This window comes from Colias eurytheme, chromosome 4, assembly GCF_061535395.1.
Source record: "Colias eurytheme isolate Ceu_HAF_F1 chromosome 4, ilColEury1 Martin Lab GWU primary, whole genome shotgun sequence".
NCBI classification, from domain to species: Eukaryota; Metazoa; Arthropoda; class Insecta; order Lepidoptera; family Pieridae; genus Colias; species Colias eurytheme.
The window spans coordinates 8,015,543-8,030,039 of record NC_142983.1 but is presented as its reverse complement, the minus strand read 5'-3'; the positions used below and the strand labels follow the sequence as shown (position 1 = coordinate 8,030,039).

General features: G+C 33.2%; 1 protein-coding gene across 2 annotated transcripts in view; it reads left to right on the top strand.

Annotated features, from left to right (window-relative positions):
- The window catches only part of Cad86C (Cadherin 86C), a 105,011-nt gene extending 91,207 nt beyond the window's left edge, over positions 1-13,804 (top strand). Inside the window, exons 8-15 of one of the 2 annotated variants that reach the window (XM_090120699.1) lie at positions 7,288-7,480; positions 7,802-8,045; positions 8,166-8,751; positions 9,053-9,398; positions 9,506-9,653; positions 9,989-10,119; positions 10,433-10,759; positions 10,933-13,804. In XM_090120699.1, the coding sequence (XP_089976825.1) occupies positions 7,288-7,480; positions 7,802-8,045; positions 8,166-8,751; positions 9,053-9,398; positions 9,506-9,653; positions 9,989-10,119; positions 10,433-10,759; positions 10,933-13,384 (4,427 nt within the window). In that variant the 3' untranslated portion in view covers positions 13,385-13,804. The remainder of the gene's footprint in view (positions 1-7,287; positions 7,481-7,801; positions 8,046-8,165; positions 8,752-9,052; positions 9,399-9,505; positions 9,654-9,988; positions 10,120-10,432; positions 10,760-10,932) is intronic. The other variant, XM_090120700.1, reaches the window with a different exon arrangement.
- Positions 13,805-14,497: the final 693 nt, after the last annotated feature.

Genomic DNA, 14,497 nt, shown 5'->3' with positions numbered 1-14,497 from the left:
TTGGGTTTTTTTTTATTCTTAAATTTTTAACTTCGGTTTCTTATTTTCATGTAATATATCCTATTGATATCTAATAAGTTTGTTGCTCCTTGACATCTTTTAAGTTGGGCCGTAACCGTGCACAAATTGTAAGTAATGGACCACAGTGGCAAAAGAAGTGATATCTTTAGGAAAAAAAATTGCCAAGGGCCAACCTATGTGGCTTTGAGTAGAGTTCAAAATTTCCAGGGTGTGGCTATCCTCTCGCTCCTATATCCCCCTCTTCTTTCACAGACTTTCAACCCTTCCCTTTCCACCCCTAGTAAATGGCAGAACCGATTTTGATGTAAACCATATTATCTAATTGTACCTATATCTACACGTCATATCCTGTCGTTTGATGCTCCATTTCCTAAAGTACCCTATATGTAATAAACGGATGAACCGATTTCGATAAAACATTACTAATTGTAATTCACACGTTGCTCTTTCATATTTTGATATGCCGCTTGAGTTATTTGAGCATATTCGATTATTGTTCATTCCCACTTTTACCGCTGTAATCTAATAAATGAATAAACCGAATTGGATAAAAATATAACTAATATTTTTTTCCACATTCCCACTTTTACCTCTAGGTATATATAGGTATGATAAATGGATGAACCGATTTTGATACACTTTATCTAAGAACCAGCGTCGGAAAATATGCTGCCTAACAACAAAACCGCATCTAACTCGGATTAGGTACCTGTTAGCAAGCTACGGTGGTACAAACAGACACACACACACACACACACACACACAGGCACACAAAGCGGTCAAACACTTATCACCCATCTTTTTGCGTCGGGGGTTAAAAATATAATACGACATAATTTAAAGGACATTTTATGTATAAAATTTACCTAGAAGTAAGCATAATTCTAATTTGACCCCTCCCCCCTACTACATCAGCTTACCCCCCCACCCTTGGGGACTTTCGATATGATCACCTGGACATTTATAAGGAATAACTGTAGCGTATAACAGATAACTTACGTTTTATCGTACATTGTATAGTGTACAATATGTGTGCGTCCACACTGAATGCGCGGTGCCAATAGAATGCCTTTGCAAATGTTCGCCGTGAATACTTAAATGGTCATAACTTTTTTATTTACGAACCGATTAACATGAAATAAACACTAAATGTTAAATGAAGATTACCTCAATATATTAGTGAAAACACCATCCTAATTGGATAAGCCGTTACTGAGATTAGCATGCACAAAAATACAGACAAACAGACAAAAAAAATTTTAACTACAGTTTTGGGTTTGGGATCGATTTAATAAAAACCCCTGCTAATTTTTTTTTCATATTTTCATTGTACAGACATCACTTTTCTAGAATTTTATTATATGTATTGATGATGATTGACCACGCGCAAGGTTACTAATTTCCACTACATCCTCAGGCAAATCGTCAATTTTTATGAACATTGAATCTGTAAATAAACAAAATCAAAAGATGACTGTACCTAACTTTATTAAAAAGCTAATAAAGTTTTATCAATAACTACAGTGACCTTCTTTGGGCGTTTAATATATAGTCTTGTAAAAATTATACATACAAATAAAATTTCATCATTTTCTTATTTTGTCATAACTTTAACTAATTAAAAACATGAGTCTAACACGATCACTGTTATCTACTATTACCTATATTAACTGTAATGGTGTCTTGTTTGACATCAAATAATAAACATCTACCCTCACTTATAAAAATTTAGTATATTCACATGAAATATAAGCGCACTCGCTACTCTGGGAAGATATGAATTATTTATCTAACTTTAAAAAAAACAACCTCACCAACATCATAATAATATTTAAATTATGAATTTCCAAGAAGCGTTAATATTATGTAAATTGATTTGATTTTAATGAAATCTCATAGATGGCGCTGTTTTAAATTTGTCTTTATACCATTATACATATTCACATGAAATATAAGCACACCTGAAATGGACTCTGGGAAGATATGAATTATTTATTTAACTTTAAAAAAAACAACCTCACCAACATCATAATAATATTTAAATTATAAATTTCCAAGAAGCGTTAATATTATGTAAATTGATTTGATTTTAATGAAATCTCATAGATGGCGCTGTTTTAAATTTGTCTTTATACTACTAAGATTCATTATACTGTTTCTCTGCTAAAATTACTTAAATGACGTAGTTTTTATAATGTAAAGGTAGACAATAGCATGGCTTACTCAAAAACAACATTTAAACATGAGTCTTTAGATTGTACGCTGTCGTAGTACAGAGAATACGTAAGAAAAATAAAGGTTCACAGCTCCTCCCCCGTAGGTGATAGCTTGATAATATGTAGCCTATAGCCTGACCCGACCAGTAAGTAATATTCATGCAAAATTTGAAGTCAATCTATGCAGTACTTTTCGAGATTAGCCCGGACAACCATACAGACAAACAGACAAACAGACAAACAGACAAAAATTCTAAAAACTATGTTTTCGGGTTCTGTATCGATTATAGATCATGGATTATGTATTCTTTTAAAAAAATATTCAATGTACAGTTTTGACTTTCCTACGATTTTATTATATGTATAGATCATTATTCAATACTATACTGTCTTATTTATATTACATCTACTTAAGAATCAAATATTGACATGATCTGACCATGATTTATTAATAGACTATGTTACAAAAAAGTGTAATATAGCGTCTCAAATATCACAGAACATCACAAAAACGGTTTGATTTTCTGATAAAAATTTATCCAGTTTTATGTGATCTTAAAAAAAAAACGATAAACTTACTTTTACAACTATGCTTCAAATTATGATATACCTACTTTTACACCTTTCTTAACTCGATCGGCTTAAATTTAATTGAAACTCGTTCATTTGTAAATAATATAATATTAGTATAGTTTTTATGATAAATTCATTCTTTTGAAGTTGTAGAAATGCATGATAATACGTAAACGTACGTACGTACTAAACGTACGTAAGTACGTTACATATACTTTATAAAATCTCTCTTAATCGGATAGAGTGTGCAAATGAAATGCAGAAAATATTGCTAACCACACATTGATGTGGATTTATAGTATTAAAGTGACATAAATAACCAAAGGCCAATCGTATTTAACACGACTGTACAATTTGTCCGCACATGACGTGACCTTACAAGATAGGAGATTGAATTCACACAATTATACCATTAATCCAATAACTATATAGTGATGAAAATGGAATAATCGCATTGATCTTATAAGCTGAAACCCTATACGTACATCGCTATAAACCACACGTGACATTTTTAATTATAACCCTGACATTAAAATCATTCTTCATATTTAAGTAGACTTATTACTAAATAAGCAATTTCCGTTCACCTTGCTATATAATATTTTTCATACCTATGGAATTCTTATCAAAACTTGTTCACCTCACTCGACTTCACTTTGGCTTCGCGTGACCCATTTCCTACTTTAATACTAGGTAACATGCACCCAACATTAATTTTGGCAAATAAAATCTAACAGCTAAACTTTGTCAATGGAGAATGTTCACTAATTTTGATTATTAGCACTCCATATTCTCTGTCAAAAATAAATAATACTAGTGAAAAAATTACTTCGATACGTCAATTAGTTTCCGATTTAGAAGTAAAAGAAGTTGTAAACGCCCGGTGATGGTGTGACGTCACACTACAACACGCTCAATCTGGCTCACTCAGTCCGCTAGCGATCGCGCGCCCGTGACGTCGAAATTATAATTAAATACTTTTAAAAATGTCCAATCCAAATACCAGAAAATCATGTGTTGTTCCTAAATGTAAAAATACAACTACCAATTCGCCGGATAAGTTGTTTTTTATAGCTGCAAAGGACGTAAGCTACATACATATTATAATATTTTGAGAACATTGCAGCTGTTTTGCGTTATCCTTTGTTTTCTATACAAGTTTTAATATACATTTTATATTTACTTGTATATATTGTTTTGTTTTTATTTACTTGTATACTAGACTGTGCTTCTGCTCTGCTCGTATGGGCTAAGTATAGGTAGATGGCTAGTAAGATTTTTTCTTGTTTTAAGTTGAGAATGATATGGAGAACTATACTAAAATATAAGTTGGTCGGGGGAAGAATTAAACAAAAACAGGGTATATATATTTATATATATTACTTATTATTATCGCAGATAAAACCAAAACTAAAAGTAATTACACAAAATGCTCTGACAAATATCTTGCAAATGTTTTAATATAATTGTTTATGAAAAAAAATCATAATAAGTATTACCATGTCAAGTAGAAAACGTAAAAGTGTGAAAATTAGAGCTAACTTGGTGATTTTTTTTATCGAGTAAATTTTAATATTTTATGTTTTTGATTAAACAGAATCGTTGAACATATCATCTAGTTTGATATATATTTTATTTTTTAGATTTGGTCTTGAATATTACACGTATCATCCAATAGAAGATTGGTAATTTTGCTTTATACACACCGCGCGGGGACGCGGCCGCGCGGTGCGTTGTGACGTGACGTCACAAGCGGTCACGTGACTATTAGCGGGACTCGATATTTTTCGAAACTTTGAATGCGTATAAAATCAAAACTACTTGGTATTTTTGACTACGACAAAAACTAGTGTATTTGTATACATACAGGCTTTACTGAGACACAATTTCAAGGGATTTGGCATACCTAGTAACATTCTTCATTAACAAACCGAGCTTCCTGGTACGAAATTAAAACAAAAATGCCCCTAACTTTGTATTAAACCGCGCGACCATTTATCTCGGGTCTAACATTATGAGGTTTAAAATTGAAAGCGCTTGATAACGAGTCTAATATTGTTTGTGTTGCGAAAGTACGTTTTCAGTAACTGCTTCTGAACAAACGTGCAATGTGGCAAATTATGCTACAGGATTTTACGTCTTATGCTGAGCGATATAGATGTTATACGAGTGCGGATATGAAAGCATCATAACCTTTGGAGGATGCTGGTCCCAGTTAATAGAGTTTGAGATCGCTGGTACAAATGCAAGGTTGCATTCTGCTAAGCGGGCACATAATACCTCATTAGTACATAGCCGCCGCTGTCACGCCTCTCTTACCATTGTTTGCAAAGGCCAGCAAAAGCCAACCTTATTTCGTAATAATCCAGCCATGTTTATAATATTAAAATTCCATGCTTTGTTTATATTTGGATAGCTGAATATTTAATGTTAGCGATGAAATGGGAAATTGTTTTGGGCGTGCTTTAAGCATAGCTAGGATCTTTGTCTTGAATGGTAAACCTATAATTCTTTAATTAACTCTAATAATCTATTATGTGTATTTTTATCAGAAGTTTAATTTTTGAATGTGACATCTGGCTACCATCAATACATTGTTAGTGAGCACTACGATAGAACCGTATTTGATTTAAGAATAAATTATGATCATGAATGTTAAGTGAAGCTGACATAAAAGCTATCCAAGAAAATGGATTAACGATACTTTTTATTTTATTTAAAAAATGGGGTCATGGTATCAGACGCAATCTCATGAAACATTAATGAGGACTTAATATACAAAACCGCTTTGTCACCAACAAGGAGTACTTCCAACGAACCTAGGAAGGCACTTTTGTATGCTAATTACCGACACATATTTTCCCCTTGTCATCTGCTTGCTTATTATTAAGTATTTGACCGCCTTACCGCTTCTTGACTAGTAGCTACACATTATTATAGAATAATGACATGTAGTACCTATTCATTATTAAAAAATAGATCAATATAATGTACGTTGGGACAAAATAGAATAATCATTAAAACATACATAGGTACTATGACAACAACATAATCTAGCTTCTTCCAACTTATAGTACCTATTACTAGGTTTCCGCCCCCGGCTTCGCTCGCGCAGTCAAAGAAAAACCCGCATAGTTCCCGTTCCCATGGGATTTCCGGGATTGCGTCATTTTCCCGGGATAAAAGTAGCCTATGTCCTTTCTCAGGTATCAAAATATTTCCATACCAAATTTCATGAAAATTGGTTCAGTAGTTTAGGCGTGATTGAGTAACAGACAGACAGACAGAGTTACTTTCGCATTTATAATATTAGTATGGATTTTGTATGCTGTGAAATTCAACATTGTAATAGGTTCTAACTATTTTTATACCGTATTAATGCTATAATTTCATTAGCACATATAATATTATGCAAGCTTTGACGTCAATAAATAATGAGTTGCTATAACCACTATGATAAACACTATCCACGCAAGCTTATAATTAAAATCTCTTCCCCACATTCTTGCCTGAAACAATGCCTGCAACAGGCATGTGAAGCTTGTTACTCAGCATACTAGAATGATGTCTTGAGACTCTAAACGATGTCTTTGTAGATAGATACGAAGATTATGCATACATGCCGTTATTGCATACAATTTCAACTTGCATTCTAATTTAGAAACATATTCCAATATAACATGCCTTCCAATAATTGAAGCTATCTTGATTCAGTAATAATTTGGTTGATGCTAGCAAATCTATGTACTTAGGTAATGGAATTTCGTAATTGTGTTCTTGTTTACAGGGCAGTCTCTATATTATCACGTATTATTGTGAGCTTACTTTTAGAATTAAGACAATACTAAAAATATTAACGTACAAATTTTATCATCTTACAATTATTACAGACTTTGTTAATTTTGTTGAATCAATTTTATCAATATTTAGGTATCTACTATTATATGCAACTATAAAAATTAAAAATAATCACATATTTATTTTATGGATTTAAAATATAAAGGGATTGCATATAGGAATTACAGTAATTACAAACACATTTTTTCTTAACACTATTATAATATTATATTGCAAAAAAAATATTTATTCGAATAGAAATACGCAAATAATAATTAGGAATTCATTTTAACTAATAATATATCACAGTAAGAGCCATCTTTCGGAATTGTCATATATTTTTATAACATGATCAGAAGTACCTAGCAGTAGAAGTTAATTCGTTTATAAGAGTAGCAACAGATGTCGCTTTTCTGAAAAGTAACTATCTTTGAGAAAACCTTAGTGAAAACTTATACACATCAGATATTTGAAAACTGAAAAAGCTTCTGATAGATAATGTATAACGAAATAACAATAGAAAAGAAGGCATATCTAAAAAAGCTAGCTAAATCTTAACCGACTTCATTCAAATTGTTCACTCCTGATAGAATCTAACAAATACGTAACTAAAAGGAACTCTTTAACTCTCTGTTTTCAGGAGAAGTAACACTCGAGCGACCAATCGAAGAAATCGCAGCAATATCCCACGCTGGTGCTCCAATACTGCTCACTGTAGTTGCGGAGGAAGTGAGGTTGTCACGGGAGGAGCCAGAAGCGATGTCGTCGACGGTCCAACTGGCTTTCATCCTGCCGGAACGAGATAACTCCCCGCCGTACTTTGAAAATGAATCGTAAGTTTATTGTTTTAATTTTTATTCGGCTCTTATTGACTAGTGGTTCATCTTATAGTTATATTGGTGTTCATTGGCCTAAGTTTAACTTTACAGCAAACGAGACGAAATAGAATATCTGTTTTCCGTTGCACATAAATCAGTAGTTCCATGATTAATATTAGATAACTTTAAAATTATTTGGAGATAACGTTATAACATAACTTAATATTAACATAACGAAATATTAACATTTTCTTATTTGTACACATATTATCTGCTGCACCCCATTTATCATGTGTAATGTCTATAATATTTAACATTAAAATTAAATACTTACAGATACATCACATACTTAGATGAAAACGCTCCACAAGGCACGGCCCTTACATTCAACGATCCCTACATTCCTCAAGTAAATGACAATGACGCTGGTAAAAATGGCGTGTTTTCCCTTTCGCTACTCGGAAATAATGGAACCTTTGAAATATCACCCACCGTAGCAGAGAGACATGCACAATTCATCATTAAAGTACGGGACAACACGATGCTAGATTTTGAAGCCAGAAAATCGGTCGTGTTTCAGGTAATGAAATTAATATTCATAAAGCATTTTAAATATTTATGTTAAAATTAATGTGAGCAATAAGCAATAATTAACTACTATTAAACCCACCATCTAATCAATTCAATTTGTAATTTTCAGATTGTCGCTCAAGAACTTGGACCAGCTACTAACTTGTCAGCCACAGCCAATGTAACCGTATATCTAAATGATGTCAATGATAATGCACCAGTCTTTTTAGCTTTATCATATGACGTTGAGCTTCCTGAAAACATCACTGCTGGAGCTAGAGTGGTCCAAGTACAGGCCGATGACGTAGACACGGGTGCTTTTGGAAAAATCCAATACACTGCCATATTAGGATATCTAAATACATCTTTGAATTTAGATCCCATATCTGGCTTGATCACGGTCGCGACCAACAACCATGGTTTTGACCGTGAGGCGATGCCAGATTTGCATTTTTTAGTAGAGGCTAGAGATAATGATGGAGTAGGTTTAAGAGTTACAGTGCCATTAATAATTAAGTTATTAGATGTTAATGATAACCCACCAGAGTTTGAGAGGACGTTGTATGAATTTGTGCTATCGCCGAATTTGAACAATTTTACATCATCAGCATTTGTAAAGGCAGTTGATAAAGACGCTGAACCACCAAATAACGTAGTCAGATACGAAATAATTGAAGGAAATAGAGAGGGAAACTTTGCAGTTAATGAAGATACAGGTAAAATATTCAAATTAAAATTCATTTATTTTGCCAGATTATTATCAAACTTAAAGTATTCTAAATATGTAAAACATGTGAATAGAAAGCATTGAAAAGTGAGACTTATATAATTTTACTAGTGGTCCGACCCGGCTTCGCCCGTGGTACCTACATGTTTAAACTATCCTATCTCTCAAGTTGGATCGAACTGCACATGGTGTGCGAATTTTATTATAATCGGTTAAGTGGTTTAGGAGTCCATTGAGGACAAACATTTTGACACGAGATTTATATATATTATAAGATGTTTAACTTATAGGTGAATTGTATCTTTTGGAGCCCCTAAAAAGAACAAACAAAAGAAATACCAGACAAAAACGTCAATACGATGAAGAAGAAAGTAAAAATTATATTCTAACTGTAAGAGCATACGATCTCGGTATACCGAGATTATCATCAACCACAATGGTTAAGATTTACCCACCAGAAAGTAATACAAGAACCATGTCATTTATCATACCTGGTGCAAACCCCGATAGAAAGAAACTAGAGGAATTACTAAGTACTCTCTCCGGAGGTAAAGTGTCAATTATAGAAATTAAACCCTATAGAGGGAATGGGAATACCGGTTCTGATCAAAACGGCCAAGAGTCTAGTCAAGAAAGGTGAGCATATTTAAAAATTCTGTGACTCATAAATATATTTATAACAATAAATTGTACACTCTACATGCTTAAAATTATAATATTAAAACAACAATATCTTTCCACAGAAGTGAAGTTATTGCCGTTGTTCGTTCATCCGAAAACACTGCTATAAATGTAGCAAAATTACAAGAACAACTTGCTAAAAATAAGACAATATACAGCACAGGCGTATCGAAAAATGATCAAACTTCTATATCAGACAAGGATGATTCGGTAAGTACTGAATGCTAAAAACAAAATTATCAATCAATAGCTGTCCCGGCAAACGTTGTTCTGCCACTCTTATCGCTTATAAAAAATAGATATCTGGCCTGGATAGACTGGCACACAAAATTTTATGAGAATCGGCCAAGCCGTTTCGGAGGAGTATCTTAGCTAATAAAAATAAAAAGATCACGAAATAATGCCCTTGCTCTAGCTCTAGCTCTATGTCCGTTTGATGTAAATGCATCGTAAAAGATTTTCACACCTACAAGAGTAATCAGTTACTTAAATGATGATTAATAATTTTAATATAACGATTTCTTGTTCTCTTTTCTTCATTACAGAGTGTTTACAAAGCCGAAAGCCGGTTGTTATTCTGGCTATTAATATTGTTAGCGGTTTTGGTGGCACTTGTTCTACTTCTTTTGATATGCTGCTGTATTTGTGAAGGCTGTCCACTCTATATGCCTCCGAGGTAAATATACTTTAGTTATAAATATGGAATCTTGCTTTTCCTTGCTTTTTAGATATAACAAAACTAACATAAATTATGAAAGTAAAAGCTTTCGTTGTATTCAGACACACATTACCTCATAGTTAGCATGCTTTTATAAATTTATCGTTTGCTCTATTAAAAGAAGATCTTTACAAAATTTTAATATTTATTCATTTGTCGTTTTAGTACGTGCATGCATGAAAACACAACACTGTAAAAATATGGCACTATTCATGTACATTGAACATAAGTCAAACCGCTAGGTACATAGATATCCATTAATAAATTCTAGGAAAAGAGTGATACGTGTCAACTCCACAGAGGACGACGTGCATTTAGTGGTACGCGACAAGAGAGTTGGGAGAGAAAACAAAACGACGCAAAACATAGAAAATAAGTCCATCCAATCATCAGAGTGGAGGAGGCGGGAGGCGTGGAGCGCGGAGCAAACAGACTTGCGGACAAAACCAACACAGTGGAAGTTTAACAAAAGAAATCATCGTAATAAGGAGATGACGAAACCTTCATCAACACCTGGAGATATTCAACAAGAATTCGTTCATGCCGCTGAAGATAACGACTATAAATATGATGACAATAGACATTCACTAAGAAATAGGTATGCTTTTAGTAGATTATAACTGAAATAAATATTAGATATGAGTAGTTAGCATTACTAATAGACTGACAAAGTATGAATTTAGATTGTTATTTATTTTAAATTATTATAAAATTATTTATTATTTGGTGTATTGTGAATTATTGTAATTAATTATTGTTACATAATTTCAGAGACGGGCCGAAGATAATATACACTAAAGAAATGCAGCTACAAAAAGCTTTCGCTAATAAACATAAAGAGTACATTGAAGATCTAGAAAACGGTTATGACAGAATTGCTACACTTCATCACAGAAAAGAACAAGATAATGATTCAATCAGAAGGCATGAAATAGATCGAGGTTCTGATGTGGGAGTCGTCATCAAGTCTGAATTACATAAAAATATCGAAGACAAAGATGAAAATAAAACAAAGCATGAGTACCATGATAAATTGCACGCTCCGTCTTCACTTGGAAGAGATCAATATTTTATTAAAGAAGGTAATACTGAAATTTTAAGACTTGTTACGCGTGGTCATAATGAAGAGGAGCGATACGTAAACCTTCCAGTTCATCAACAACGCCCTGTAACATTAATACCACAAACACAATATGTTGTTGTAGATAATGGCAAAGAACTGTTGATGGAAAGATTTATAAGAGAACAGGGTGAAGAAGCAAAGTATATTAGAGAGCGAATGAACTCAAAGTTGGTCACTGATCTAGATGAAGTCATGGTTGAAAAAGAAGTTAAAAATAATGCACAAAAAGTACACACAGATATACACAAAATACCAGAATATAACAATTTTCAAACAGAGGTTCCAGGTACGGTACCAATAAAGGCTGAATACTTACAGTCTGCGTTATTAGAAATACAAAATAAATCTACCTTAAATCAAGAACTACTCGAAACGTCTTTACGAAAACAAAATGAATTATTACACCAAATACTTGTTGAACGAGAAAAAATGTTTCAAAATCAGGAGACCGCCTCTCAGGTTGAAAGTAAATTAGAAACACAAAGTTTACCCGGACATTCCGTCATGGCTACTCAAACTGAGTGTCATATTGGAACACAAACTGAGCCACAACTTTTTAATGACGTTAAGAGAAAATCAAGAAGTGATAACGATTCCTACAGTGAAGATGACTCACAAATATCGGCAAAAGATGAAACAAAAAAACCAACATGGTTAAAGAGAAAAAAACCTAAGAAAAAAATAAAACACAAAGACCCGCGACGTAGTATGCGTTCATACGAAGTAAAACGAAAAATCAAGACGCCAATCCTTGAAGAAAGTGAGGTTTCACCGTCTCTGGAAAGTGAAAAACGTATTAAGATAAGTAAAATAAATGAAAGGCAGGAACATATTAAAAACTACGGTGATGTAACAAAGAGCACGGTGATAACTTCTAAAAATGAAACAACGTCTTCAACAAAAATAAAGCTTACTGACAGTGATAGGAAAGAAAAACTTAAAAGAGAAATTCTCTTGGAAATTTCAGATTCACTGGATGAGAAACTTGAACCTGTGAAACATAAAAAATTGTTTCTACAAAGACAAGACTCTCCATCTAAAGCTTTAGCTTTAGAATATGAAAGTAGCAAAGACAGCCAGAGTATCAGCAGCGGCACGAATCACGAACAAAAACATGCAATAATTTCAAAACCTGACTCATCATCAAGTACTCGAGAACATGGATTGTCAGCAAAAGTTACCAGTGATTTAGACGACTTAGAACAATCACCTGAGTCTAAAAAAGATGAGTCGTCAAGATCTAAAGCTAGTGATAAAAATGAAGAAATGAAAGGTGTAGAAGCAACAAAAGCTCCACAAAAAAGTTTGCCCAGATATATGCAGTGGTATAGTAAAAAAGGAGCAACACCATCAAAACCAACTGTTGAAAGAACTGCACCGGATAAGCCTAAGCGTCCGTCGAAAATAAAAAGTGAAATAGGAAAAAGTCAAGATAAAGTAGGACGTTACGGTAAAATAATGCCTAAAGATCCTCACGATAACACGGAGGCAAAAAAAAACTTCAAAGAAAAGGAAACTGAATTTATCCATCCACGCCTTCTGAAAGAAGGCAAAGTAACTCCTGTTCCAGAAGGGCCTTTACCAGATGTACATCCACTTTTGCAACATTCAGAACATCGTTATGAGCATCAATACGAAAATCAAAATCCCCTGTGTTATATTCAACCGACTCATATTCCAAAATATCTTAAAAACGATTCAAGTGCTCCAGCGTTACCTCGAAGACAATCTATTGAACAGCAGCCAATATATGTGAATCAAGACGAAGTTAAAACTAAGGAGAAACAGCAGGAGAGTGCCGAGAGTGCCTTAACTCATAGTATATCTATTTCTACAAATTACGATAGAGATCGCAAAGCAGCGTCAGAAGTGCACGTTTCGAAGATAAATATAGGAGGCGAAACTGTTCCAACTGTTAATAAAATTGTTACTACGAAAATAGACGACAATGACTCGGGAATCGCGATGAATACGCTGGCTCAACAAACCGGTAACATAAAGAGATTACCGATAACAGAGAAAAAGAGCGTGTTTACGATCGCCTATGATGATGTTCAAACTAAACAATTAAGACCCGACAGCAGTTCAACATCTTATTGAAATGTGATTTACATAGAAAATTATATATACACGTTTGTAATATTGTAATTAGTAGATATTTCAATTTTTAAATTTAATCACATTTTGATACTGTTGTTTGGTTTTAAAGTGCCTTAAACTTAAATTGGGGTGAAATATAATGACATTCCGTCCTAAAGTATTACTTAATTTATAGAAATGTAAATAGTTTCATAGAAATACTTCCCAAATTAAATTATGATCAACTGCCTTTATAAATGACTGTTTTTAAATTAAGTTTTAAAATGTACATAGGTAGTATTTGTGAACACATACTATTATTTATAGCTTTAATTCCATTGTAAATATAATTATTTTCACTCATAATGATGATTGTAATGATCAGATATACGGTATTGTATTTGTTATAAAATATGAAGTTATATTATATTATTATTCCTACGAACTGAGTTTTATTATATCCTGCCATCTTATATTATTCTATCGAACCAAATAAAATTCCTTAAATTTGCAAATATATACGTCTAAACTCTATGCACTAATCTTTTCGATTTTAAATTAAACCATACACTAGTAACAAGTAGTTGTAATCTATTTGTTGTTACCTACCATAGGTAATTTACTCCTTCAATTTACTTTGTTTGCAATAATTTTCACGACATACGAGTCAAATCCAAGTACAATATCAATAATTATTGCTCTACAACTCTAAAATTTTCTATTCCACGTGTAATTTAGTTTACAAACAATTCAAATCAATCGCTCAATGCTCACTGCACCCCTGCCATGCGCTAACAAGGCGATCACTATAAAGAGACCAATGAAAATCGTTGATGGAATATTTGCGGCGCGTGGTGGAACACGATACTATGTTGTCATAAAACGAAGGAGTGTTCACTTAACGAGTCTTACGTCATACTGTGATTTACCTCTACTCACCACTAGATGGCATTTTTTGCTTTTAACAAACATTTACACGATGTGACGAAGTCTATCGTGACGCCGCGCTCTACATTGTAGAGCTTCCGAATTATTGTCGGTAGGTACTAATTTTAGCAGCCACCAATAGAGGGCGGTAATGTAGCACAATAGCACAACAATAGAGACAATGCCTTGTCAATACTGATAAAATAT